The 27576-nt window shown below is 45.7% G+C and overlaps 2 protein-coding genes across 4 annotated transcripts in view; both read right to left on the bottom strand.

The window, feature by feature from the left end:
* Positions 1–310: 310 nt before the first annotated feature.
* Positions 311–22727, bottom strand: LAYN (layilin). 3 transcript variants are annotated; one of them, XM_061144464.1, is made up of 7 exons: positions 22640–22727; positions 18608–18905; positions 9174–9331; positions 4547–4579; positions 3850–3933; positions 2792–2891; positions 311–934 (listed from the first exon to the last, which is right to left on the bottom strand). In XM_061144464.1, exons 1-7 carry the CDS (start codon positions 22722–22724, stop codon positions 571–573), a joined length of 1122 nt encoding a protein of 373 aa, XP_061000447.1. In that variant the 5' UTR covers positions 22725–22727; the 3' UTR covers positions 311–570. The 3 variants fall into 3 exon arrangements, with proteins under 3 accessions (XP_061000447.1, XP_061000457.1, XP_061000467.1); XM_061144474.1 differs by lacking the exon at positions 22640–22727 and adding an exon at positions 21963–22090; XM_061144484.1 differs by lacking the exon at positions 4547–4579.
* Positions 22728–23221: 494 nt separating this feature from the next.
* The window catches only part of HOATZ (HOATZ cilia and flagella associated protein), a 39924-nt gene continuing 35569 nt past the window's right edge, over positions 23222–27576 (bottom strand). The window contains exon 4 of the mRNA XM_061155075.1: positions 23222–23227. Within this exon, the coding sequence (XP_061011058.1) occupies positions 23222–23227 (6 nt within the window). The remainder of the gene's footprint in view (positions 23228–27576) is intronic.

Raw genomic sequence — 27576 nt, 5'->3', positions numbered from 1 at the left:
AAAGAAAAAAAGGTCCCCCGAGGCCACAGGCAGAGGAAGGACTGTAGACACAAACTGACTAACATTCTGCTTCCTGCTTTTGGTTTGATTTGATTCTTTGGGAAAAAACAAAGCAAAACAAAAACAGATATAAGAATTGCTATGTGTAGGCCAGCCCGATGCTAGCATATCTCAGCTTTGAAAAGCTTCTGGAATTTTTGTCTCTTTGTAATGATGTTTGCCGCTGTACTGAAGAAGAGGAACAGAACCCAGAGGTTGGTTTCCCTAGCTCCACAGCACCCCCGCCAAGGAAAGCACTCTCTCTTGAAAGTCAGTTATAACAATCAGGTATTTATTTTCTACCACGTGCCCGCCCCTGGGCACGGTGCTTCTTAGAGGTTCCAGCCCTGCGAGGGGCTGGGTTAAGTGACACAGCCCAAACCAGGGCTCCAGTGGGGGCTCAAACCGTCTCATGCTCACCCCCAGGATGTGATCCGAGCCCTTGCAGAGACCTTCCGAGTGTTTCCCTTATAGGAAAATTGCTTCTCTCTCCCTTCCCATTCTTGTCAGTTCAGGGTTCCTTCGAGCCTCCTAATAACCATATATTTCATTTTCCACCCATCCGGACTCCTTGCTCCTCCCCGCTCGGCCCGGGGAGAACTCGTAAACGTCGTTGGTGATGAAGCCACTCTCCAAGCTCCCCAGCGTCACGAACCCGCTTTCAGACGGGTTCACGGCCACGTTTTCATAGTCACAGGACACGGCGTCGGGCGTGGCCTCTCCCGAGCGCGCCCGGAACGAGATGTTCTTTAGGTCCGGGCGGGTCTCGGCCAGATCAGCTTCGCTCTGCTTTCGTATGACGTTATAAACCTCCAGGTCCGGGCTGATCCCGGGCTGAGAAGCCGGCCAGGTGGGGCGCTGCTCCTTAGTGCTGGGGTCCGGCTGCCCCCGTTTCCTAAGAAGACAGAGAACCAGGGCTGAGCAGGCAAGGGGCCTGAGAATGTCCCCGGGCCCCTGTCCAGGCAGGACAGGGTCATCCCTGCGCGGTCACTACGCTGCACTTCTCATCTGTGTCAGCCTTCAGGGCAGGGTTTCGGGTGTGGCAGGAATGAACGAGGCAAGTGTGCTATCTGCCATTCACCGCGGCCTGAGCACAGAGCAGAACTGGTGATCCTAGGGTCCCCAGAGCCCCCAGAGGGTCTATGGGGAGAACTGCATGGGGGGAAAAATGCCAAATGAAAACAAATCCATCTCCAAGGGAAACTGTCCTTCAATTCTGAATGTGGGCAATCAAGCTGAGTAGAATTAGTAGTATCTTTGACTTGCTCACCAATGGAAATCATAGATATTTTCATATCAGTTATTGTTTAAGATGCCTTAAAATATTTTATGCTCATTTCTGCTTCAATATTATGATAATTATACTTAAAGAAGCATTAATAAAGAAGCTCATGTATTACTGTTTCACGTACATTTTTGGAAATATTTTGCTAGTATATTTGTGTCTGTGGTACAAAACGATTAAAACCGTGAGTAGACTCCAGCTTCAAAGTTACAATTCCCAGACTGGGGTGAGCTGCTCAATGGGTAGATAAGGAAGGGAAATCAAGAACCAAGCACAGAGTAAGCAGTTAGAAAACATATTAGCAATTTTTTAAACTGAATTCTGTTTTTTTGGCCATATCAACATTTTTAAAATTTAGATTTATTTATTTTTAATTGGAAGATAATTGCATTACAATATTGTGTTGGTTTCTGCCATATATCAACATGAATCAGTTATAGGTATACCGATGTTCCCTCCTTCTTGAGCCTCCCTACCACCTCCTATGAACTGAATTCTGCCGATATTTTGGATTAAAAGGAATTAACTAAAAAAAATGATTATAGGAAGAGATATTTTAGTGCTTATAATATACTCACTCTGCATGTATTAACTGCTTTAATTCTAATAATTCTATAAGGATGTTATTATTTTTTTAATCTTTTGGCCACGCTGCATGGCATGTGGGATCTTAGTTTCTTGACCAGGGATTGAACCCCTATCCTCTGTATCAGCAGCACAGAATCTTAACTGCTAGACCACCAGGGAAGTCCCTAAGGAATTATTATTAAATGAAATAGGTTCTAATTGAAATCTTATTAGTTTATCTTAAATTGGTCATCAAAGGGAGTCAAGCCTTAAAATGTACCTTTGCTTTCCTGTTGTGAAGGGGCAATGCCACCTTCTTCTGTATAGACCATGATGATGGGGAATAAAAAGGTAGCTGAGAAGAGCTCTGGGCACCTCCAAAGTGGTGGCTCCACGGTCCACTAACAGAGGTGCTCTAAGCTACTTAAGGTACACTATTTTGTAGCCATCAATACCTGTGTACTCAAGTAAAAGTCAATTAAAAGGATTTGGCTATTTTATTTTGAATGAAGTGGTTTTAGTTTCAGAGGTTTGCCAGGAGCCTTTGGAACAGCCATTTTCATATGGCTCACTATTTACTCCTTTACTCACCCAAAAAACATTTCTGGAGTGAGAATGGACATGCATGAGAAAACTTTGCTGAGTGATGTGTGGATACACAGGTGAATAACGCAGTCTCGCCCCTCAAGTCATTTAAAATCTTCCACACTAAAAAATTAAAGAATGTAAGATCACTCTGTTAATTACAACTGAGTACAAATGCTTAGTACTTCTGAGTGCCCCGAACCCATCAGATTTATTCTCAAATCTGCAGAAGAGATTCTCTTGGAGCTGCCTTGCCTTTTAATGAAGTCCAAGTTCAGAAAACACAAAGGTTTACAGGATCAACGTTTTACTTGCCTCCTTCTACAGATCCAAACCCAACATACACCTGTGGTGACCACAAGGAGGAGAAGGAGAATGCTGGGGATTAGGATGTAGGCAAGATTCAAGGCAGCTTCTGAAAAGAAAAGCGCAGATAAAATGTAGTTATGGGTATGGTGTTTTTCTGAGTTCTATAAGTTGTTCTAGTGAATTACTGAATGTGACTCCCTGGAATTGCAGTCAGTGGATTAGAAGTGCAGGTGGCCTGGGGACCCCCGATCTTGTGGCTGATATCTGAAGCAAGGGCAGTCTGGGTGGGGGCTGAGCCCTTAACCTCTATGGTCTGTGTTAATTTGGGGTGGCTAGTGTCACGGCTGAATTGCAGTACTTCAATATCCTATTTCATTATATGGACACAGTGCATGCTCTCAGGTAGGTGAGAAAAATACTGTTACTTCTCTTATGTAAATAACTAAACTGAAAAATTAAGTGTTTGTTTTCTTAAAGTTACCCAGTAACAAAAACTCAGATCTTTTCTTTTTTGTTTTAATTGAAATATAGTTGATGTACAATATCATGTTAGTTTCAGATGTATCCTATATTGATTTGACATTTGAACACATTATTAAGTCTAGCTACCAGTCCAGATCTTCCTCTTGAAACTCAAGGTGAGAGTTGAGGTTCAGAGTCCATCAGCACTCCAGTTTATCACCCCATTTTCTTTTATCTTCTATGTCCATTTCCTCTGTTTGTCTTGTAAAGAAATACTAATCATGGCCTGGGTCTTTCTGCTCTTATTTCTCAACATTCATTCTCAATTCCCCCCATCCCAACCCAAACAACTTCTGGGAGATTCTCAAGTCTCCGATTGTCTTCCTGAAGACTTTTTACCTCCTGTCTCATCTAATCACCCCAATTGTCTTATTTCACTGACCAAATCTAACATTTAATACAGTTTTTACAAAGCCACATGTGCCCTGTCTGTTTTCATTTTTAAGTAGCCATGGGGAGAACAAGCAGGGTATGTAACCATGGGGATTTGTAATCAGGAGAGCCCCACTATCTGTTTTTCCCTGGGAGAGTTCTGTGTATACCTTTGCTTTCTTTCAGCGTTTCTGTGGCATCTTCTTTCTCTGTGTCTTCTGGAAGTACGGGTGTTGCTGGCTCTGTCTCTTCACCTGGAGAGAGACACATGCACTCAGAACCTGGAGAAAGGCATTAACATCCAGATATTCTCTGAGGTCCTACCAGCTTCGGGGAGGTGGGGGGGGGGATGTCAAAAAGCACTAGCAAAGTGACTAGTGCAGTTTATAATCATGGAAAGTGAAGAACTGAATTTGCTGACCGAGAGGTTTACTTTTCGTGATCTTTCTGGAATGACTCTTGCTGCCAAGAATCAAGTGGGAACACAACCAGCAGGCAGCTGGCATCAAGGCCCATAAAGTGCTGCAGAACACAGGGGAAGGGCCAGTGACTCACTTTTAGGACCACAATGATCAGTTTGACTCACTTGTCTCATTAGATTGAATTATTCCTTTCATATTGTCAATAAGGATAAGTAACATCCCAAACTGATTTGTAGTTGCTCCTTTTCACATAGTTGAAAGGCAACCCTAGAGGGTGAGATTAATGAACCACGTGCCATGTCCAGCGTGACTTATACCCATCCAAAGAGTCGGTGTCTTTCCATCAAATCATCTGGTCTAAAGAGCATGTGACTCTAAACCTATGGAGAGGTTCTAAACCTGTGAAACAGCCCAAATGAACTCAAATCTCCAATCACAGTCTTACCTCCAGTCCTTGTAGAAGGAACTGTTGGTTTCTCTGCAGCAGAAAGGAATAAGAATGAGAGTAATAGGTAAATCGCCACACCCTCTGAGTGGAGCTGGCCAGGGCACAGCTTCCATCTAGTTGCTCATTCAATCTTCCAACAAACTTCAATTCATGCTATCAGACTCCAGAACCTGGTTAGTAAGTCCAAAGAATCCCTTCTGCACAAACACTAGCCTTTCCCCAGCTTTGCTTGGACACTTTTTAAAAAAAGCATTAAAACTTTTAAATATGAGAACTTCCAAATATACACAAAACTGGAAAGATTGGTATAATGAACCCCTATGGAGTGTCAATGCTTATCAACATATGGCTAATCTGGTTTCAACAATAATCCCTATTCCTCCCTGGCTAAACCCAGGTCTGAATATTTTATTCTATTCTATTCTATTAGGTTGCACTGGGTCTTAGCTGTGGCATGTGGGATCTAGTTTCCCTGACCAGAGATCAAACCCAGGCCCTCTGCATTGGGAACATGAAGTCTTAGCCATCGGACAACCAGGGAGGTCCCCTGAACTGTTTTAAAGCAATCCAAGACATTTTATCAGCTCCTACTGGGGATGTTTTAGAGCAATGAACACCGATCTCCAAGCAGAGGAGGTGGCTGGGGACCAAGTAGAATATGGCCCACCCCAAAGCAGAGCTGTGATCTAGAACCTGAGCTATTTAAAATAATTCTAAGAGCCTCGGGATAGTCAGGCTCCACAGACAACCTACAGTAATGTTTTTACTTCTGGCATAAATTGTATCAGTCTTTTGTACTGGCAGTGACTCTTATGCTGATCAGATAAGACCCAGACTCTGGGTCATAGAGTCAGAGTCTTTAAGGTCAAAATTTTAGAATTCATAGTCCTAAGGCTGGGATGGGCTTCCCTGGTAGCTAAGATGGTAAAGAATCTGCCTGCAATGCAGGCGACCTGGTTTCGATCCCTGGGTTGGGAAGATCCCCTGGAGAAGGAAATGGCAACCCACTCCAGTATTCTTGCCTGGAGAATCTCATGGACAGAGGAGCCTGGTGGGCTACAGTCTGTGGGGTCACAAAGGGTCGGGCATGACTGAGCGAATAACACGCACACAAAAGGCCAAGATGTCAAAGCTATTCTGAGGTTTTATTCAGAAGGGAAATTTTAATCATATGTGTGTGTGTGGGTGTGGGTGTGGGTGTGTGTGTAGAAGTGATGCAAATCCATTTATTTATTTAAAATGTCTGCAATATGATAGAAACATTCTTATGTTCTAAATGTTTTTATAAAAACAAACCCAATTTATCCTGATAACAGCCTTGTGAGTAAGTGCTGTTCTGAATTTGTTCACAAGGAGACTCAGGTACAGGGAAATTAAGTAAGCTACTCAAATCTCACAGCTAATAAGTAGCTGAACTGGGATTTGAACTTAAAAAATTCAAATGAAAATTTCAGATCACAAGGAGACAAACCCCATGCTAGATATTAGAGATACACTAGCAAATCAAAATCTGTCCCAGCTCTCTAAGGAACTGACACTCTACGGGATGGCAATAAAATATAGAATTATAGGAGAATATTCATACATATTAATTTTGTGATATTATATTACAATATATCATATATTCAATGACATTACAGAAAATGATGCAGTCATTTTGTTGTCCCTCCATAGTTCAATCCATTGGGCAAAACTGCCGTGAACACGGCAAATTAATGCAGCATTTCCATCAACAATGCAATGCAATAGTCTGTGACATTGCCTCAGATGATTTGTCTCTGATTTCCACTGAATGTGTCTATGCTTTTAGCCCACCTTGGAAGGAATCAAGTGTTCAGATCTGGCTGGTATGCCACCTACTCTACGTGGTCATGTTGTCAAATTTCATTTTAGATGCTGTCTTTCAACTGGTCGCTTGCCCTCTGGTATAGTAGGATACTGTGCCATAATGCTGGAGCCATACTGGGTGACCTTCCCCTAGTCCATGAAGTGTAGGGTCAAACATGTATTTCCAGACTTCATGCCAACCATATAGTGAAGTGGACAAACTTGCCAACAGGCAGTATATGTACTGTGTGTGTGAGGTGTTATGATCCTCATAGGAGGAACACTTAACCTAGTTTTGAGGTTAAGCCCTGGAATGCTTCCCAGAGGAAGTGATTTTTTTTAACTTATTTGGAAATAATTTAAAATTTATGAAAATTTGCAAGACTACTGCAAAGAATTCCCATGTATCCTTCGCCCAAAAGTTATCATTTTATCACATTTCATTTATATAACTATTCTCTCTGTCTCTCTCTTTATATATATCTCTATATATCTATGTATCTATATCTAAGTCTCTCTATATACACAGACACACATATATTCACATATATTCACATACAGACACATGCATAACTTTTTTTCGGAGAATAAGCTGTAGCCATAGTTACCCTTTATTCCCTAAACACCTCAAAGTGTATTTAAAACAGGACCAGGACCAGGTTATGTACTCTATCATAACCATAGTACAATTATTGAAACCAAAATATCAACATTGATATGTATAGTATCATCCAATCTACAGATCTTATTCAAGTTATGCCTATTGTCCTAAAAATGCCCTTTACAGAAAATTACTATTGTCATCATCAAAGGTACAATCCAGGACCACCTATTGTTATGAGAGAAGGCGATGCTTAACCTGAACCTGAAGGCTGAGAATGAGTTGACTGGGAAAGAGGGAAGCATGTTCCAAGCAGTGGAAACAGCAGTTAAGAGATCATGGGGAACTTCCCAAAACACAGAAGGGAACTGGCTGGGGGATGGAATAAAAGTGGTGAGAACTGGGGCTGCAGAGAGGCAAGGGTCTGATCAAGCCAGTCCCTTCGCGGTGTGCTGAGGTCCGTGAACTTGTCCTGAGAAGGAGGGGGTGGTCTGCAGTGAGGCAATGTGTTAGCCTTCTTCCATGTGCCCACATCCCCGGCTCAGTCTATTCCTGGTCCTTCTCTGTGTCCTGGGAGGCTGACCTCTGGGGATGTGTCCCGGGCTCCCTTGTCCTCTGGTTCTTGACTGGACTTAACACACACAATAGGAGGCAGAAGCTGGAGATTAGAGGGTAGGAGAAGAGACAGGTCCTAGTATTATTCCCCAGACCTCTCTCCCACATCACGGTGGTTTGAGAGTACTGTATTGTCTGGTTACAGCTCCTGTTGGGTGGTTCCTCTTGCATGACTCCAAGATTTCTCTGGGTTCTGCTAAAACCATCCCCTCCCTTCGCTCCTTGAAGCCTAGGGGTAGTAATAGCTTCCTGCTGTAGCTGGTCCCTAGGCATTTCACCGTCTCATGTTCTGCATCCACACTTTGGTAAATATCATTTTATTATACTCCTCTCATTAAACCCTTTGAGTGTGCCATCTTTTCCCTGCCAGGACTCAGTCTAATACAGGCAACAGCATGATTAATAAACAAAATTACTTTAAAAAAAACTAACTGATTCTAACCCCAAAATAAAAGGCTATGAAAACAAGTGCCAAAATCTCACATTTCAAAAAATGTTTAAGGTACAGAATTTTAAATCATGACGATAATAGGATATAATGAACAAAAGTGATGGGCAGCCAGTTTGTCATAAGTGCACTTGCTTTAATTGCTCTAAAAAAGGGCCCTGCCAAGTCAGCCTCGATCCTTGCAACCTCCCTGCCTGAGACAACTCTGTGGTGGGGAAGACCGGGTCTCTGGAGAGAAGAATTCATCTGACGGGGTGAAGAGGGAGGAAAAACAACTTTAGCAGCAAAGGCACAGTCAAGCTCCAACAATTTTGAAATGACAGGATTGTTTAGTCCCCAACTAGATGTAACTAACAAGTCATTCTACTCCTGTCAGGAAAAGATGCAGAACTGAGATCAAGCAGTTGGCTTCAGGGTGGTGAAAAACTTCACTAACAGATCAAGAATCACTTCATGTTTAGATTCCAGTCCATCATAATGGAGAAATTTGGGAAACCCCAGCACAGTGAGATTACAGGCTTATAGCCAATTCAAAACCCTTAATAGATCTAGATGAAAAAGCTAGTTAAGTTTGCAAGGCATATATATAAAGGGTGGCCTAAGGAGTTTAAGCCTGCTTATCAAAGTGACTGCTATCTGCCCAGTGTCAGTAAAATTAGCATATTTTATCATCTACCTCCTGTGGTCATTATCCTGTTTCCTTAAAGCCCCAGAAAATGGCTGGCAGAAGACATGCAAGAAAAATGGCCAGCTTCCTTTCATATCTCTTCCTTATTCTAAGCTCCTACAGTGTACAACCTCACATATGGAGGGAATAAGAATTGTTAACTGTCCACCTGGGAAGCTTTTTATTTCTTGAAGTTCTCATAATTCTTGCCTTATCATCCATAAATTAGACCCTTTCATTCCTTCATCTCTTAGCATCTAATACCCTCTCCTTTACTAGAATTACTCCTCAGCGAGGAGGAATCAGGACATCTCCCTTTACAAGAATTACCAAAGTTTAACACTGCTGGCATTTGCAGCAAGCTTTCTCAGAGACTAGGTGACAAATTCTTGGAACCAGCAGCTGATTATGAAAGGAGAGAGGAGGCTGAGAGTGCAGTCACATAACCTGGGAGAGGACTCATTACCATCAGAATATTTGCAGATGAAATTGTTCTTCATGGTACATCGGTCGTCATTCCACTGGAACATGTAAGGGCCCCCGATGCCGGCGGGGGCCGACGGCTGATGGTACATGACCACGCAGACCTCGCTGCCGCAGGAAGGCTCATCCACATACCAGTTCCTGTAGGAAAGGGGTCAACAGTGGAGGCAGCTGGAGAAGGATCCTGCAAGACTTTAAAGCCTTTGCTCTCCTCTCAAGTTCCACGGAGCCAGGAACTTAAGAGAGAGTGAGGAATTGAAGTGCGGCCAATAAGGAGAACCATGCTTTCGAATATGGACATCACAATCAATCATCTGACATTTGCCACAGCCTCTTTGCAGGGAGGAATATATTACCATATGATGTCTGCAAAGTTATTATGAGAAAAAGCAGCCAGCAGGGCCTGTCTGGACAATCTTATTATTTTTTTTTTGCTTTTGGCTAACTGGGTTTTGTTTCTCGTTTTTAAGAAATCAGACGCACTGGGAGAGGCATGGTTTATTGCATCCAGAGCTTGCCCTGCTTCCATCTCCCCATGCTTTTCAGTAGCCACAGCTGCCTTCTGAACTCTTGAGGAGTGGAGAGAGTATTCAAGCATCTGAGGCTTCAAAGTAGGAGACAGAGTTCGGGAAAAAGCAGGAGGCCCAGCTAGTCTTTTTCAGTTTTTAAGTTGTTTCTAGTTCATCAGGCTGATGAGACCTTTTGTTAGCTTCCGCTGCCTGATTTCTTGTCTTTGTCTCCCAGTTTCCTGGATGGGGTGCATTCCAGCCCCAGTGGTACTTGGAATTAAATGGTGCTGCTGCCCAGTTAGATCTGTGGGTGCCCGGTTAAAGCCTTGGATTCCATAGGTAGTTTAGATGCTGTGAGCACCTAGGCCACGTACTGACTCAGGCCTGGGCTTTGTACTCTGCCTGGTTACTCACCCAAGCAGATTGCTTCCAGGGCCCATCTCTGCCCTGATGCTCAGACTGTTTAGATGAGCCCTGCAGCTCTGCCTAGCCCTTGTCACAGCCCCTCCTTATGGACACCTAAGAGACAGCTCTCCGTGTACTACCCCAGGAGAGCTCTGCTTGAGTCTGGTGCTGCAGTTCACCAGAAGGAAAGTCCTCTGCTGAACTCATTGGGTTGAATTTGCCTGGATGATAGCTGAGCTTGCAACGCTGCTTGGACACTGGTCAGCTGGGGTTCCTGACGGGGGCTGGGCTCTGCACCTCACTAGTCACCTCCAGGCAATTTTCCAACCTTGTTGCTGGGCCTCCCACTTGTCTGTTCTCCTCCCCACTGGCCTTATGGCTTTATGATATTTCACAGATAATGGAATGGATGGAATATGATGCCTGGCATCTAGTTTCTGGACTTGAGCCAGCTTTCAGGCTTGGAACTCACTGCTAGAAAGAGGAAGGACCCTGAGACACCCCAGTGGGTGCACATGGTGCGTGCATGTGAGCTAAGTTGCCTCAGTCATGTCCGACTCTTGACCCTCTGGACGGTAGCCCACCAGGCTCCTCTGTCCATGGGATTCTCCAGGCAAGAATGCTGGAGTGGGTTGCAGTGGGTTGCCGTGACCTCCTCCAGGGGATCTTCCCAACCCAGGGATTGAACCTGAGTCTCTTACATTTCCTACACTGGCAGGTGGGTTCTTTACCACTAGCACCACCTGGGAAGCCCCAGGTGCACATGATATTTTTCCTTTATTCTCCCCAAGGGACCTATGGCCATATATTCGAGGAATCACACTCTGGGGGAAGAGGAATACCCTGATATTACAAAGGCTATTGGACAGAGCGTGCAAGTTAACATTGCTACCCAAAGTTGTGAAGTGTCATTAAGGTTACCCATTTGAGTGGGAGCATATTGAGGCCAAGTATTAAATGGAGTTCTGGCTCAGGACTGAGGTAGGAGATAGACGGGCCCCCAGGCTGAACAGCCGGTGTTTGCCAAGCAAAGTTGTGTTTGCTTGAGGCTGTGTTCTCACCCAGACACTCCAAGCACAGAGCTAGTGGCAGAAGCTTTGCTCTGCTAGAATAAAGAGATAAGATGACCACTCTTGAGGTCAAGGAAAAGTTCCCTGTCTGCCCATAGAATGCTCATTGGGGCGAGGGGCGGTCAACAAGGGAGGGGGTCCATAATAAGTAGGTGCATGGGGGACCACATGCACCTACAGGCATCTGTGATAAGATCCATCTTAACAAAAAGTTGTGCATGCATCTTGGGGAGGGTCCTAGGACCTGTCAGGTGTGAAAAAAGAAACAAGATAACTGGCCAAAGGTAAACGAAGCCCCAGAAGGATTATCCTATATCAGTGATTTAAATCACCTCTTTACTTCACCCCTCCTCATTAGAGAGGACTCCCATACCCTTTCTCTCCGGGTGTGTATTTCTGCCTAGCTGCTGACTTAAATAAACAAATTGCTCCTCTGTGTGTTTACCCACGCTTCCGCAGTGGCTCAGTGGTAAAGAATCTGCCTGCAAGGCAGGTGATGCAGGAGATGTGGGTTGAATCTCTGGATCAGGAAGATCCCCTGGAGGAGGAAACGGCAAACCACTCCAATATTCTTGCCTGAAGAATGCCATGGACAGAGGAGCCTGGCGATCTACAGTCCACAGGGTCACGAAGAGTAGGACACGACTGAGCATGCGCCCATGTGCTCTCCCACATGTTACGCTGTGTTTCTAATAATAAACTTTGTACCTGTTTTTATGTTTTTGCCTCTGTGAGAAATGTATTTTTCAATGGGTCAGGGGAACTTTGCTTTTAGCCTCTAATCCCTGGTGGACTAGTGGCTAGGATTCCTGGTTTCTATCCAGGCTACGCAGGTCCTATTCCTGGGTAGAGAACTAAGATCTCTCTTCAGGACTGCTCAGTGCTGTCTCTCTGAGACAAGGACCAGCTCACAGTGGGACCCATCCAGTGGTCATTCTCCAGTCTCAAAATATATGAATTGAAAACTTATGGGGTAAGAGTTATAACAGTGGAGAAGCTCAAGGGGAAGCCTTGAAAACTGCATTCTTCCCTGTCCTCTTCAAGAGAGTAAACAGAAAACAATACCTTATCCAGGCAAACATGACAGAAGGTAGTGCCGCCTCCAAAGACCTAGGAAATGCCAGGATGGTATTCCCCATCACATCTCTGTATAATCACTAGTCTGGCCCCTGCCCCTGTCCCCAGGCAGGTTCTGAAGGATGAGACTGAAGTAGCACAGACTCAGCCAAGTAGAAGCCCCCTTGCAACTGCTGTGGCATATGTGGCATCTTTGCTAGAGCTGGTTAACACATCCTTGGGTACCTAGTATGAAGATTGGGTGAGTACATTCTTCTTCATCTGTATCCGAAGGAGAATTAGAAACAGTCTGCCTTCATTTGAAATGGACATCAGTATGTATTTATGGTCTTGCCCCAGGACTATACTACTTTTCCTACCCTCTGTCATAATATGACATGAAGAGAGACTTCCTGGATATCTTGCAGAAAATCACTTTGGTCCACCATACTGTTGAAAGTGAAAGTGAAAAGTTTCTCAGTCAAGTCCTACTCTTTGTGACCCCATGGACTATAGAAGTCCATGGAATTCTCCAGGCCAGAATACTGGAGGGGGTAGCCTTTTCCTTCTCCAGGGGATCTTCCCAACCCAGGGATTGAACCCAGGTCTCCCACACTGCAGGCAGATTCTTTACCAGCTGAGCCACAAGGGAAGCCCAAGAGTACTGGAGTATATAGCCTATCCCTTCTCCAGGGGATCTTCCTGACCCAGGAATTGAACCGGGGTCTCCCACATTGCAGATGGATTCTTTACCAACTTCCCAATGAGGGAAGCCCCAAGGTTGGAGATAAATGCTATGAAGATCCAGGGGCCTGCTACTTCATGAAAATGTGTAGGTGTTTTGTAGTCTAGGGGATGCCACAACACCTCTTTCAAGTTACAGGTTAAATTATTTCATCTCACAATAATTTGAAGCATCTTGCAACCATTTGAAGAAGGAAGCCTAGCATGTGGTAGGTCCCTTCCGGGCTCTAGAGGTGGCATATTTCATACCTGGGAATACTGTTCTGGTCTATATACCTGTTGACATGAAAGGCAGCTGTCTTTGAGTGGGGTCCAGAGTCAAAAAGGACTCTGAAGCAGTTCTAGGCTGTGATGGAAGCAGACTTCCCACTTGGGTCATATGATCCATCAGACCCTGTTGTTAGAGGCATCGGTGGTGAGAAAAACAATGTCATGGGGCATCCGCGCAAGCTCCAATGAGAGAATCACAATGCAAAACCTTAAGATTCTGTAGCAAGGCCACATCACCTGTAACTGAGAAAAAAACCGCCTTTTGCAAGCAACTCTGGCTTACTACTAGGCAAGGAGTACCAAGAGACCATACAATCCAACTTGCTCAGTGAGAGTGAGATACTGTCAGACGTACATAGTCAAAAGATTAGGCAGGAATCAACTCATTATAAGATGGAAGAGGTATATTTAGGACCAATGGGCTTGTACAAATGGAGCAGACCACCGTGACATCTTCCTCTATTGTATCAGCCTATCCCTCAGCTTATACCTATAGCTGCTTAAGGGAATCCCTTACGACCAGCTGGTAAAGGTAGCCTAAGCTTGGTTAGGTCAGCCAAGCATGGGGGGACAGATCCACATGGGCAGCAGCTGTCCTACAGCCCCACTCAGAGGTGGCTTTGAAAGATCTAGTGGTTAAAGAGACAACCTCCCAATGACCAGAGCTTTGTGGGTGTACCTTCTTAACAGCTTGGTATGGAAAGAGAAGTTATTGGACATTAGACTAAGGCAAAGAGCTTGGTCAGCTGATCGGGAGTCTAAAAGGAGAAAGAGTGGGTGGCTGAGGACAAGGAGCTCTTGGATAGAACGACGTGAACAGACATATGGGAGTAGGCATAAACTATGAAAACCGACCATATGTTAAAGCCCAGCAAAAAGCCTCTAGCACAGAAGAGGCCCTGATTAACCAGGGAGACAAAACAGCTCAACCTGTGAGCAGCTGCCCCCGAGCTGATGTAACAGGCGTATGCTAGAGTGGCCGTGCGGCAGGAGCGAGGCCATGCACGGGCTCAGCAGTAGCTGTTCCCACTAACCAAGGCTGATCCAGCTACTGCCAAATCCAGCCTGCCAGCAACAGAGACGGGCCTAACACGTGGTGGCAACTAGACCCCACTGGACTCCTTTCATCCTGGAAGGGGCGATGATTCATGTTGATAGGAATGGATAATCTGGCCATTGGTTTGCCTTTCCTACCTCAGGGTCTTAGCATCACTATCCAAATACTTACACAGTCTTTGATCTACCAGCTCAGGATTCTAAATAAGGTCTAATCAGACCAAAAAACCAGGTTTCTAGCAAAGGAGATGTGGGAGTAAGCAGGGGATTTACTAGCCAGACCACATACTTCGCTCTCCTAAAGCTGCCAGTCTGACAGAATGAGGAATGAGCTTGTTGAAAACACACCCGAAGCACTAACTGAGTGGCAATACTTGTGAGGAGGGGGCAACATCCTCCCAGAAGCAGTGCAGACTTTGAATCATAGACCTTTGTGTCATCCTGTGTCATGCAAGAGTATTCTGGGGTCTGGAAGCCAAGGGGTGTAGAAGAAAAATTTGAAGCTAACAGAGGTTGGTTCATGAAGTTAAGGAAAGAAACTGTCTCCATAACATAAAAGTGCATGGTGAAGCAGTAGACGCTGATTAGAAGCTGAAGCAAGTTATTCAGAAGATCTAGCTAAAGATAACTCACAAAGGTGGCCTCACTAAACAACAGATTTTCAATGTAGGATAAACAGCCTTTTAATGGAAGATACCATCTAGGACTTTCCTAGTTTAGAGAGGAGAAGTCAACCTTCAGCTTCAAAGCTTCAAAGAGCAGGATGACCGGAGGGGATGTATGCGTGCATATCTGCTCAGGCTCCTCTGTCCGTGGAGTTTTCTAGGCAAGAATACTGGAGTGGCTTCCCATTTTCTACAACCCAGGGATCGAACCTGAGTCTCTTGTATCTCCTGCACTGGCAGGCAGATTCTTTACTGCTGATGCCACCTAGGAAGCCTGATATATGTCCACTTATAGCTGATTCACTTCGTTGTGCAGTAGAAGCTAACACAACACTGTAAAGCAATTTTAGTCCAATAAAAAAGATTTTTAAAAAAAGTTGACACAGGGAATTTGCTGTGTGGCTCAGGAAACTCAAACAGGGGCTCTGTATCAACCTAGAGGGATGGGCTGGGGAGGGAGATGGGAGGGAGGGTCAAAAGGGAGGGGATATATGTACACCTATGGCTGATTCATGTTGAGAGTTGACAGAAAACAGCAAAATCCTGTAAAGCAATTATCCTTCAACAAAAAATAAATAAATAATAATAATAAAAAAAGCTGACACAGCCAGTGGCTTTAAGTTGAAGCTAGTTTTCACCGATCATTTTGAAAATTCTAGGGCCCTTAAGAAATACGCTAAATCTACTTGGCCTTTGCTGTATAAATGGGACGACACAGCTGGATGACAGCACAACTATTCACAGCATGATTTACTGAATATTTTAAGCCCCCTGTTGAGACCTACTATCAGAAAAATGATTCGTTTCCAAATATTACTGCTCCTTGACGATACACCTAGTCACCCAAGCACTCTGATGGAGATGTACAATGAGATTATTGTCATTTTCATGCCTGGTAACTACATCCATTCTGCAGTCCATGGATAAGGAAGTAATTTTGATGTTCAAGCTTTATTCTTTAAGAAATACATTTCTCAAGGCTACAGCTTGCAAAAGGAGGAGAACCCTTGCTTGCCATCCCTGGCAGTACCCACTTGGGGAATTTGTGCTTCTTGTCTCTGCAGTGTTAAGGCCTGTGAGTTTAGAGGGCCTGCTATCCAAAGGAGAAATCCTTCCACCAGAAGATACACCATGAATGTTGTTGAACCAATGCCTGCCACTTGGACACCAAGGGATCCTTGTGTTCAGGAATCAGCAGGCAAGAGGAGGAGTCATTGTCTTTGCAGGAGGTACTGACCCTAATCATGAGGTGAAGGTATCTCTGCTGTTATAGGCAGGGGGATATGTTTGGCACTCAGGTATCTACTTGGGTACTTGTTGGTACTCATGTGCTCCATTTTGATGGTAAATAGAAAAGTAAAATCACTCCAGACTGAGAAATTCAAGTTGACTAGGGCTTCACACTCCTCAGGGATAAGGGTCTGGGTCTTGCCACAAGGTAAGCAAGCCACGGAGGCTCCCCAAGAAGAGGGGAGGGGAGCCTCAATAGGACGGAGGAGGTGAGGGGGGCTCAGTAAGTGTAAGTCATGGCTCTGGGGACCAGCTGCAGTGGTGGAGAGGGTAGTTCCTCCTGCTAATCTTCTTTTTTAAAATTTCTCCCTGGAGTACTTCCCTGGCAGCCCAGTGGTGAAGAATCATGCCTTCTAATGCAGGGGACACAGGTTCAGTCCCTGGTTGGGAAACTAAGATTCCCACATGCCACGGACAACTAAGCTTGTCCCTGGCAACTGGAGAGCCTGTGTGCCACAAGTAGAGAAGCCTGAGCGCCACAGTGAAGACCCAGAGCAGACAAAAAAAAAGGTTCTCCTGGGAAGAGAGGCCCATGAGAATCTTGGAGGAGATACTCCTGGAACTTAAACGAAGGTGTGGATCAGAATAGCCAAATGCGTGGGCTTCAATAAATGCTGATACGCTGTCGTAAATGGGGTAGGTAAAAAGAGATATATTCTTATCTTCATTCTTTTGATTGAAACTGAGTTTAAACTTTTTCCCCATACGATTGTTTACCAGTTAGAGTGTCTATTTTGTGAACTGTTTGCTCAGGTCTTTTGCTCAGGGGTTTTATTGACATTTAAACATTTAGTGTTTCACTGACTTATATATACTATTTACTGTAAAAAAGACAGTAACTGTTAAATTTGTTACAGCACATTTCTGGTCTTAAGTCTGCCTTTTAATTTTGATATTTGTTGACATTTTTCCATGTCACTGCTCTCCTCAGGGAAGGATGATGGCAGTGCTATGGTGCTAGGGCGAGTATGTGAAGTGAGTGCAATACTGGAGGTTTAGAAGCGTTCTGCAAACAGCAGGCTTCTTTGTGTCCCCTCGTGGCCACGCCAGAGAATTAGATCTGGCTCTAATTTCTTGCCTGTCATCATAATTCCGGAGACGGCAATGGCAACCCACTCCAGTACTCTTGCCTGGAAAATCCCATGGATGGAGGAGCCTGGTAGGCTGCAGTCCATGGGATTACAAAGAGTCGGACACAACTGAGTGACTTCACTTTCACTTTTCACTTTCATGCCTTGGAGAAGGAAACAGCAACCCACTCCAGTGTTCTTGCCTGGAGAATCCCAGGGATGGGGGAGGCTGGCGGGCTGCTGTCTATGGGGTTGCACAGAATCGGACACGACTGAAGTGACTCAGCAGCAGCAGCATAATTCCTTGTTGTCTAAAGCCCTTCAGCCCCATAGCCCTTTAGTCTCTCACTGGGCCTGCAAGCCCACTCCTGGGCATATACTCAGAGAAAACCATAATTCAGAAGTATACATGCACCCCAGTGTTCACTGCAGCAGTGTTTATAGTAGCCAAGATATGGAAGCAGCCTAAACATCCATCAGCAGAGGAATGGATAAAAGATGTGGTACATATATGCAATGGAATATTACTCAGCCATAAAAAGAACAAAATAATGTCATTTGCAGCAACATGGATGAACGTAGAGATTGTCACACTGAGTGAAGTCAGTCAGACAGAGAGAGACAAATATCATATGATATTTATATGTGAAATCTAAAAAAAAATGGTACAAATGGACTTATTTACAAAATATAAATAGAGTCACAGATGTAGAAAACACACTTATGGTTACCAAGGTGTAAGAGGGTGAGGGAGGGATAAATTGGGAGCTTGGGATTGACATATATACACAGCTATATATAAAATAGATAACTAACAAGGACCTACAGTATAGCACAGGGAATCCACTCAGTACTCTGTTATGGCTTATAAGGGAAAGGTCCTAAAAAAGGGTGCATATATGTATATGTATAACTGACTCACTTTGCTGTACATCTGAAACTAACACAATGGAAATCAACTATACTCTAATAAAAATTAAACAATCTCTCATTAGGGTTCTAGTCCAAAAGGCCAGGGAGCCAGAACCACTGACATCATGCATTGTGTGCTATTGAAGCAGTGTGTCTGGGCCACCCTCCTGGGCAGAGCTCTCTGGACATGAGCTGGGCCCAAGGTAAGGCTGATTTATCACCCTTGCCACGCTGCTTCGGTCCATGGCTGTGCCAGTGCTGCTATCCCTTTGGGGCTCTGCCCAGCTGGGCTTCTCTTCCACCCTGACTAGCCTGCCTCTTTCTTGAGCTATGTCAAGTGAGCTAGCCTCTGTGAGTTCCGCACACTTACCTAAATGCTGCTCTGCTTCCATCGATCCAGGCATAAAGGTCCTGGCAGGCTGTGCCATTGCTTTGTTTGTCCTCACGCCTCCTGAGTCCAATCCAGAAATCGCCATCAGAAGCCAGGAGGTTTTCAATGAACTTTTCTATCAGTCTCTGTTCATCTTCAGACTCAATGCTGACTAACTGGCCCCCATTCCTCCGGCAGGCTGCTCTGGCTTCCTCAAAGTTCAGTCTTTGAGAAGCATCACGGAAGTAAATGACTTCATAACAAGGCTTCTGGGTTCCTAACCGGCAGACTGGCTGACCTGGAGAAGAAAAGAAGCCTACCTATTTTAGTGCCCCCCAACACATGTTCAGATGGTAAAGAAGCTGCCTGCAATGCAAGAGACCTGGGTTCGATTCCTGGACAGGGAAGATGACCTAGAGAAGGAAATGGCTACCCACTCCAGTATTCTTGCCGGGAGAATTCCATGGACAGAGGAGCCTGGCCGGCTCCAGTCCATGGGGTCGCAAAGAGTTGGACCCGACTGAGCGACTAACACTTAAAATATACCAGAGCAGAGATGCTTGGAGACATCTGAATGAAGCTGGGCAGGAATTCTGATTACTCATCAGTGGACTGTTTTAGTGTCCTTTAGGCTCTCAGAGCAAATTAATACCCCTTCCAGTGAGGAGATGCAGTGATTTAGACTCTGATGCCTAAATTGTGTAGGACCTCCATCCTTTGTTTATTCCATTACAGATGATTGAAAAGCAGACATTTAAAATTAATCTTTAAAAGAGCAGTGGATGAAGATTTATTGTTTCACTTAAAGGCACACAAACAACACTTTCATGCCATTTGGGAGTCTCAGGAGATAGTGTGGTTTAAAGTGAGTCATCTCTGTTTGGGGTTTCCTTCAGGTAAAAGAGGCATTCTGAAGTCAAGTGTGGTCTTCTCAACCCTGAACCCTCTGCCTAGGTAGCAGGACTGAGAATTCACCCAGTCTATGGTATAAGCAGAAGCTATGAGCATCAGATCCAAGGGGATTTCTGCTACTGGTCTTGCTTAAAGACAACAGCTAAGGTTTAGTGAATTCTTACTATGTGTCAGGCATTACACTAAGGGCTTTTACAGTTACATACACACCTTATCTCACTGAACACTCAGAGTAATCCTCTGCTGTAGATGCTGTTTATGCCTCATTTTACAGATGAGAAAACTGAGGTTCAGAGAAATTTGCTTGGCTAAGGTCACATAGGGCTTCCCAGGTGGTGCTAGTCATAAAGAACCCGCCTGCCAATGCAGGAGACATAAGAGACATGTGTTCGATCCCTCATGCCAACGCAGGCCCAGGTTGCACTGGGGGTCTGTGTAATATGTCTCATCTGACTGACACCTGAAAGGCTGAAGACAAAGACAAACGGATGGGACTCTACTGAGGACAGACTACAAGTCCTTCACCAGTACATACCACCCTAGCTTGTGTCTGGGCTCCTGAAGCCATTTCTGATCTGTTCTGTCCAGTCACTAACTCAGGTTCGACTCTTTGCAACCCCAGGGACTGCAGCACGCCAGGCTTCCCTGTTCATCACCATCTCCTGAAGTATGAGTTGCTCAAACTCATGTCCATCGAGTCGGTGATGTCATCCAACCATCTCATCCTCTGTCATCTTCTTCTCCTGCCCTCAATCTTTCCCAGCATCAGAGTCTTTTCCAATGAGTCAGCTCATCACATCCGGTGGCAAAAGTACTGGAGATTCAGCTTCAGCATCAGGCCTTCCAATGAATATTCAGGGTTGATCTCCTTTAGGATGGACTGGTTTGATCTCCTTGCTGTCCAAGGGACTCTCTAGAGTCTTCTCCAACACCACAATTCAAAAGCATCAATCCTTCAGTGGTCAGCCTTCCTTATGGTCCAACTCTCACACCTGTACAAGACTACTGGGAAAACCATAGCTTTGACTATATGGATCTTTGTCGGCAAAGTGATGTCTCTACTTTTTAATACACTGTCTAAGTTTGTCATAACTTTTCGTCCAAGAAGCAAGAGTCTTTTAATTTCATGATTGCAATTCTGCACCCAAAACATCAGCCTCATCGCTCCTTTGTCCAGTCAGTATGTACTGAGTGTACACTCGGTGCCTGGTGCTGGGCTAGGTGCTGGGAATACAGAAACACACATGCTTCCGAGCCCACAGGGAGAACACAGCATATGTTTCTGGATCCAGCTGTACAGTGAAAACCAGATTTCAACAAGGAGAATCCCTTGCAGTGGAGAGCCAGTTCTTGGGCTCTGGATGTCAATTGCTGCCACAGAGCGAGGAGTTGAGGATTTGTGTTTGGAGAACTCTTTCCAGCTCTCATAGAATGTTCTCATTTTCCTCTTTGTTTTGCAACTGTGCAGGGAGCCAGATAGTATTCGTTATTCCCCAAACTGCCCAGAGTACAGGGCAAAAGGCCGCAGGCAGTGAACTGCATTTTCAGTGCTTAAGTGGGAACAGAGTACATACAGATAATCCAGAGAGCTCTTGTGAATTCTTATTTTCAATTTCTTCTTTCATTGCTTTTGTAAATAAATTCTTAAATGAAAAACGTTGGTTTTTCATTTTGCATCTTTTCCTTTTCTCTGCCATTTTTCTCCTGTTGCTAAATAGAGAAACTCTAGCAGGACTGCTCCAACAGAAAATTAGGAGCACTCCTAAGAGCAGCATTCTCAATGAGAAGGGGTTCTGGAGACCTGGGAGAAGGCTGGGCCAGCTCAGCTTCTAGGGGTCCTTAAAGGTGGCTCCAGATGAGGAAGAAGAGGAAAAACAAATGAGTCCCAGGAACCCCAAATCTGGAGGTAAATTTACAGGCAGCCTCCATTTTTCCACCGTTGGATTATCAAGGTGATCATCATAACACCCTAAACGAGTTTCCTGTATGGCCCAGCCTGGCCACACATCCCCAGTCAGCCAGTGAGTGCCAGAGTGATCCAGAGCTGGAAAAAGGCCCAGGGCTCATCTGGTCCCCTTGCTTTCAGGAAGTGTCTCTCATCTCCCACTTGCAGGAAAGGGAAGGGCGGGAGGGACTTCTGTTCCTCTCCATGGACGACAGAGCCCGGGGAAGCGGTCACCCAAACAGCTGAATTCGGTTACCCTCCCATTTTGCCGCTCGGCACCCCACCCCATCCTGAAACCAACTTTAGAGTCTCTCAACCAACTTCGGAAGCATAGATAACTGAGCGGAGGTTTTCTTTCTCCTCCATCCCTCGTGGCCCATCTATTGCCTGCAAAAGTCACGAAGGAAACCCGAGAAGAGACACGGACATCGCCCTCCCGCCGGCCCCCGCCACGGCATGCGGAACAAATGCAAGAGGCAAGAAGCCAGAGCACTGTACCTCCTCTGAAGCCCAAGTCCGCGCCGGCAGTCACACGACAGGAGGAAGGAAGCCGAGAGTCATTCATCCCAGTAAGGCGGGGCTTGTCCCGCGCCAACTAGGCTGCTTTTTCTAAACGCTCTAATTCCAGGCGCAGGATTCTGCCTCCCTCCCTACCCCGCATCAGGAGAGACCAGGAGTAACAGGCTGGGTTCGCACCGCACAGCTGAGCTAGAATCGCTATTGTACGCCCCCCGCCCGCTCCGTCCCCGGGGACAGGAGACCTCCTCGGTGGGCAGGACAGGCCCTGTGTGGGGGTCCTGGGGACTACTGAGACTCGCTCAATGGGGGCGGACCGAGGGGCGTCTCCCGGAGCAGTTTGCTCACTGTCCCATCTAGCCTCCGTCTCCCGGTATCTGGTAACCCTGGGCGGGGAGTGGACGTCGAGCTGTCCAGGACACGCAGGGAACCGGCGCTGGCTGGGCTCAGCCGCCCGGCGATTGCTTCTCTAGAAGCAGCGGGAGCCGGTGGGGCTGAGTCCACTGGTGGGGCGGGGGGCGCCACCCCTCCACCCTCTCCTCCGAGGGCCAGAGAAAAGGCGCCGTGGCCCTGAAGACGGTCAGCCGCAGCCGGGATGCCGTGGGAGCCGCAGCCGAGCGCGCCTGGGAACCAGCCCCCGCCCCAGCGCGCGCACTCACCGCTGAGCAGGCGACCCGTCGCCTCCAGGAGCCCCGCCAGCAGCACGGCCAGCAGCACGGCCCGCGGCGCCGCTCCCCGCGGCATGGCCCGGCTCGGGTGCGCCTTCGGACCCCGGGGCGCTACGGCGGTGGAGCGGGCAGACCCGCAGCGGCGCGCTCCGCAGCGCCAACGGCGGGCGGCTGCAGCATCTCCCCAGCACCGACGGACCCGGCACCCGGAGGAGGCGGGGAGGGCGAGCAGCCAGCCTGTCGCCCCTCTGCCCCCGGGGACGTCACTGCGGAGAGGGCAGCCCCGCCGGCGGGCCCGCCCCCAGAGCCTCCTCCAGCGCGCTCGGCGCCAGACACCCGGCCCGCCCCACTCGGAGCTTCCCAGGGACCTCCTGCGTTTGCCCGGGGCGTAGAGCCGAGGAAAATCCCGGTCTGGCTTCTCCGAAATGCAATGTAGACGGCACTGGCTAAAAACCGACCGTGTCTCGCCCCAACTCCTCCTCCCAGCGTCCTTGGCTCCGCCTTTGGGCCAGCGGGAGAAGCAAACTCCGAGACCTGCCGGGACTCTGGAGGCTGCTGTCCGGGCCTTCGCGGCTACGTCTAAGAAAGGAGCGGTGAACGTCGAGAACGCACGCGCACCCAGGCGGGGTGCCCACTGGCCGGGCAAGTTAGGTCGCAGCGTGGATACCGTCCAGCGGAGGCTAAGTTGGAGTTCTGGCTGAGAGGAGAAGAGTGGCTCTCCCAGAGCGTCCTTGAGGCCAGCGAGGAAATAATACCGCTTTTTGCAGAGCACATGGGTGTGGGTGATGGTTCGGTCTCCTGGTAGAAAGGAGGTGACCCTCTCCCCGTCCCCCCAGGAAAGAGTGACCCTCGTTTCCTGTGGCAAAGCTTTCCTCAGGAACCCAGGCTTCTTCCAAACTCTCACAATAGTCCTGTTTTACATTTGCACCTTGTAAACGAAATGTCTTCAAATATATGCAAATAAAGTAAGACTCCTGTCCAAAAACTAAAGTGCTAAGTGCTGGAAGGTGGGTCTGATTTGCATACTTCCTTCCCGCCCCCACCCCTCCCCACCCGCCACAGCCCAATCTGTCCACTGACTTCTGAGTTTTGGTCTCAGATGGAGCCATTGCCGTTTGAGACAAACAGGCCAAATTGATCACAGGCTGGGGCATCTGTTTTCAGTATCAGCTGACCTTTTGGGAAGCTCTGCTACTGCAGAAAGGACAAAATTGGCAGGAGGAGGGCTGACCTTTAAGGCAAGTTCATTTACAGCCTGTCCTTATGCCTGAATTAGAATATTTCATGTCCAGCACACATTCTTTCTAGAAATTCCCGATTATCAAAACATCCAAAGAGTGGGCTGATATGGTGAGTAGAAGGACTTGATTCGGCAAGTCAACATTTGAAATCGTTTCTGGTTCTGCTTTTTTTCACTTAATGTCTCTGTGGACTCCAGCAAGTTTCTTTGCCTACATTTAACTCTTGGTAACAATAAAAATCACTTTAACTTGTGAAGTTTTGATAAGGCAACTGGGTAAGTAAGTGTGCAGATAGCTGGGCCCTTAATGGCAATTACAAAGGATCTATTTCCAATCTTACAGCACGTATTACAGCTTAGAGAAGCTGTTTAACCTTGGCCCAAATAATTAAATTGTGTCCTGAGTTCTCCCTTGGATACCCTGGCCCTTGGTCTAGATGGACATTGTTGAAGTATGCAGTCAATCTAATGGAGATTACAGTAGTGACCCCAATTCTTCACCCCACCCTATATCCTCACCCTTTAACTAGGTGAATTTGCAGTTCTTCTTACTAAAGGAGCAGAGTACATTGCCCCCTCCCTTGTCCTTGTGTTTGACCAACAGAATGAGCTTAGACTGGAAAAGGCCTCACATGGTTTTGTTTCTTCTCTTGCTTCTCTGCCACCCTCTGAGAGCTCAGATATCTCACTTGTCCGGGTAGATCCCAAAGAAGACACCCGGGGCGGAGTGGCCTCTGTCAATCAACAGACATATAGTGAGAAGCAGAGCTGTCCTGCAGCCAGAAGCTGAGCTATCTGGCCAGACTTAGACAGTCAAATCCTCAGCTGACCTCCAGATATATAAGCAATAATAAATGTTTTAGATCACTTTGTTATGCAATACTGTTGCAGCAATACCTGACCATTACACCTGGTAATACAGAGCGATGCTGCTGGTTGCTGAAAAAGCTCATAAAGTGGAATTTTTCTTGGTAAAATTTTCTTGATCCAGGCTCCAATCCTTGGTTCGACAAGCTCAAGCCCAATTTAAGAGACTAATATATTCACCCATTGAGAAACATAATAAGGTAAACCAAAGTTTGCCTTGGTCTTTTGAGCACATACTCGCCCTCTGGGGGGAAAAGATTTCTCAGTGAGCATGGCATCAGAACAAAGGGAATCAGCTATACAATTTGAAATTTAGGCTTTGATATCCAGCTATGTCCATCTTCGCGATAAGAGAGCTGTCTGACAGACAAACACATCATCCTGACAGGGTAATTTTTAATCTTGATAATGCTGAGATGAGATTGCCAACTTGTAACTTTCTAAATTTCCCTTCTCTAGGTCTGATTACCTTTCTTTTGTTCAAAACGTTTTTCTCCAAATAGTGTCACAGCAGAAATGCTAATATCCATTCTCCACTTCTTTTAGTGCTAAGAGTCCTTGAATTCCAACTAGGCAGATATCCCCTCATCGCACCCCCCACCCCCCCACCCATTAAAGGCTGTTTCCCAGCCTCCCTTGCAGTTTAGTGAGCCCTTAATGATTAAGTTCTGACCAGTGGGTCACCCGCTCTGCTGCTGGCACTGTGGATGGAAGCGGCACTGTGCGAAGTTTATGTTCAGGAGTTGCAGGTGGAGGCTAGGAGCAAAGTGCATGGTGCTTCTAAATAGAGCTGCGAGCTCTGGAATCTCAGGTAACAATCCTGAGCAGGCCTGCCAGCTGGGCAATGCAGAAGGGACCAAGTCTTACCCTTCTGTTTTCCAGTGCATCCCACCTTTGTAAGTGAGGTAGGTTAGCACTGGGATTATGGACATGTGTATAAGATATGGGGATGTTGAGCCAGCTATTCACAAAACTGGAAGTAATTCACTTCTGACTTCAGACATGTCCCAGAAGCTGAATTAACTAAATTTTGGAAAATGGATTTTTTTTTTTATAGCAAGGAGACTTTAAAGTTTTCAGGACTGATCTTTCATCTCTGTTTCCTTATTGTTTTTACTTTTGTTGAATATGTAGTGCTTTTGTGCTGTTGCTCAGTCGTGTCTGACTCTTTGCAACCTCATGGACTGTAGCCCGCCAGGCTCCTCTGCCCATGAGATTTCCCAGGCAAGAATACTGGAGCAGGTTGCCATTTCCTCCTCCAGGAGATCTTTCTGACCCAGAGATAGAACCCACGTCTGCTGCATTGGCAGGTGGATTCTTTACCACTAGCACCACCTGGGAAGCCCTTGTTTTTATGGTGGTCTACAAGGTGAGGCACATAAAGTCCCTGTTTCTTGTTTATCTGATATTCATAATATAGATCAAATATAGCAGTTCTGGAAATACCCTTCAAATGAAAGCAAGATAAGTTGGAACTTGAGAATATATAAAATGAGAGAGATGATAACTATGTGGTATCAAATACAGTGGTTTTCAATAAGTAAAACAGACACAAGTATTCAATAGCTGGTATTTCTAGAAGTGCTGCATATTTAACTTTTATTTCTTGGTCTAATTTAATTGATTCCAGTGATCCTGATGTAAGAGCCAGTTGTTTCAAAAGTGAAGATCTAAGTGAGCCATCCTCTCCCAGGTGTCAGTCAAATTAATCCAAGGCTTTGACTTCTTCCTGGTCTTCTTTATCTGACTCTGAAATCCCTTTCCTGTTGGCAGTAACACGAATCAATTCAGAACTCTGTACAGAACTCTGTAGTTGTGAACACAGTGTGGCATGAAAACAACTTTTGAAAGTTTCTCCAATAAAAATTTACTGTGTTGGATTCTGACTATGGGTTAGATTTTGCAACCAAGTATAAATTTCTGCATGGGAGGAACAGTCATTCCACTGTGAAGTGACTTGAAAGGTTTGGGAGTGGACCTCCTAAAGGTAAATATAATGTGCTCACCTAAGAGTCAAACTTCTGAGATTTCATCACTGGTGACTGATTTCTTTGGATTACCCAGTATTCCTTCTAGTCAGCCCTGTTTTAAAATGCAAATATTCCTGGGTGGATAAAAAACATAATGCCACTAAAACCTTACTGTGTACATACTTTTTTAGTTCTTTCTTTCTGAAAGAATGGGACCTGGAGTATTCTAAGATCTGGTGAAGGAGTGATGGTAAAGGGAGATCTGTTTATGTAGGGAAGTTTTGGGTAGACAAGAAAGGATGGAGGGAGAGGAAAGGGGGTACAATTAAAATAAAATTAAACTTTAAAATAAATTACAATAAAATCTTAAGATATTTCACAAATTAAAAATTGTTCACAAACCAATGTACAGTATAGAAATACTACTTTCTAAATTAGCTAATGCTGAACAACATGACATTTTTTAAGCTAAAACTTTTTGTTACATGGAATTCCCTTGTGGTTCAGTGGTTAGGACTTGGCATTTTTTACTGCCTGGGTCTGGGTTCAATTCCTGGTTGGGGATTTTTACAAATATTTTCTGAATTCCTACAGGGAGGCAGTGTGTTAGGCATTTTGTGTTAGACCCAGTTTCTTTTGGAGCATACAATACAGTCACAGACAAGTAAAAAATAGGTGAAAAGTTAAATAACAACATAGTAGAGAAGACTTGAATAATTATAAAATATGTGCACAAAGTAGTGCATGACTAATTGCTAAAAAAAAAAAAACAAAAAACAGTGCAGACAGGAACTGTGTAAGAAGCTCAGAGGAAGAAGATGTCGCAGTGAAACAGAATGAAATTCAAGGCT

The sequence above is a fragment of the Dama dama genome, chromosome 1, assembly GCF_033118175.1.
Source record: "Dama dama isolate Ldn47 chromosome 1, ASM3311817v1, whole genome shotgun sequence".
Taxonomy (NCBI): Eukaryota; Metazoa; Chordata; class Mammalia; order Artiodactyla; family Cervidae; genus Dama; species Dama dama.
The sequence above is the reverse complement of the archived record's forward strand: the minus strand, read 5'-3'. Positions and strand labels throughout refer to the sequence as shown.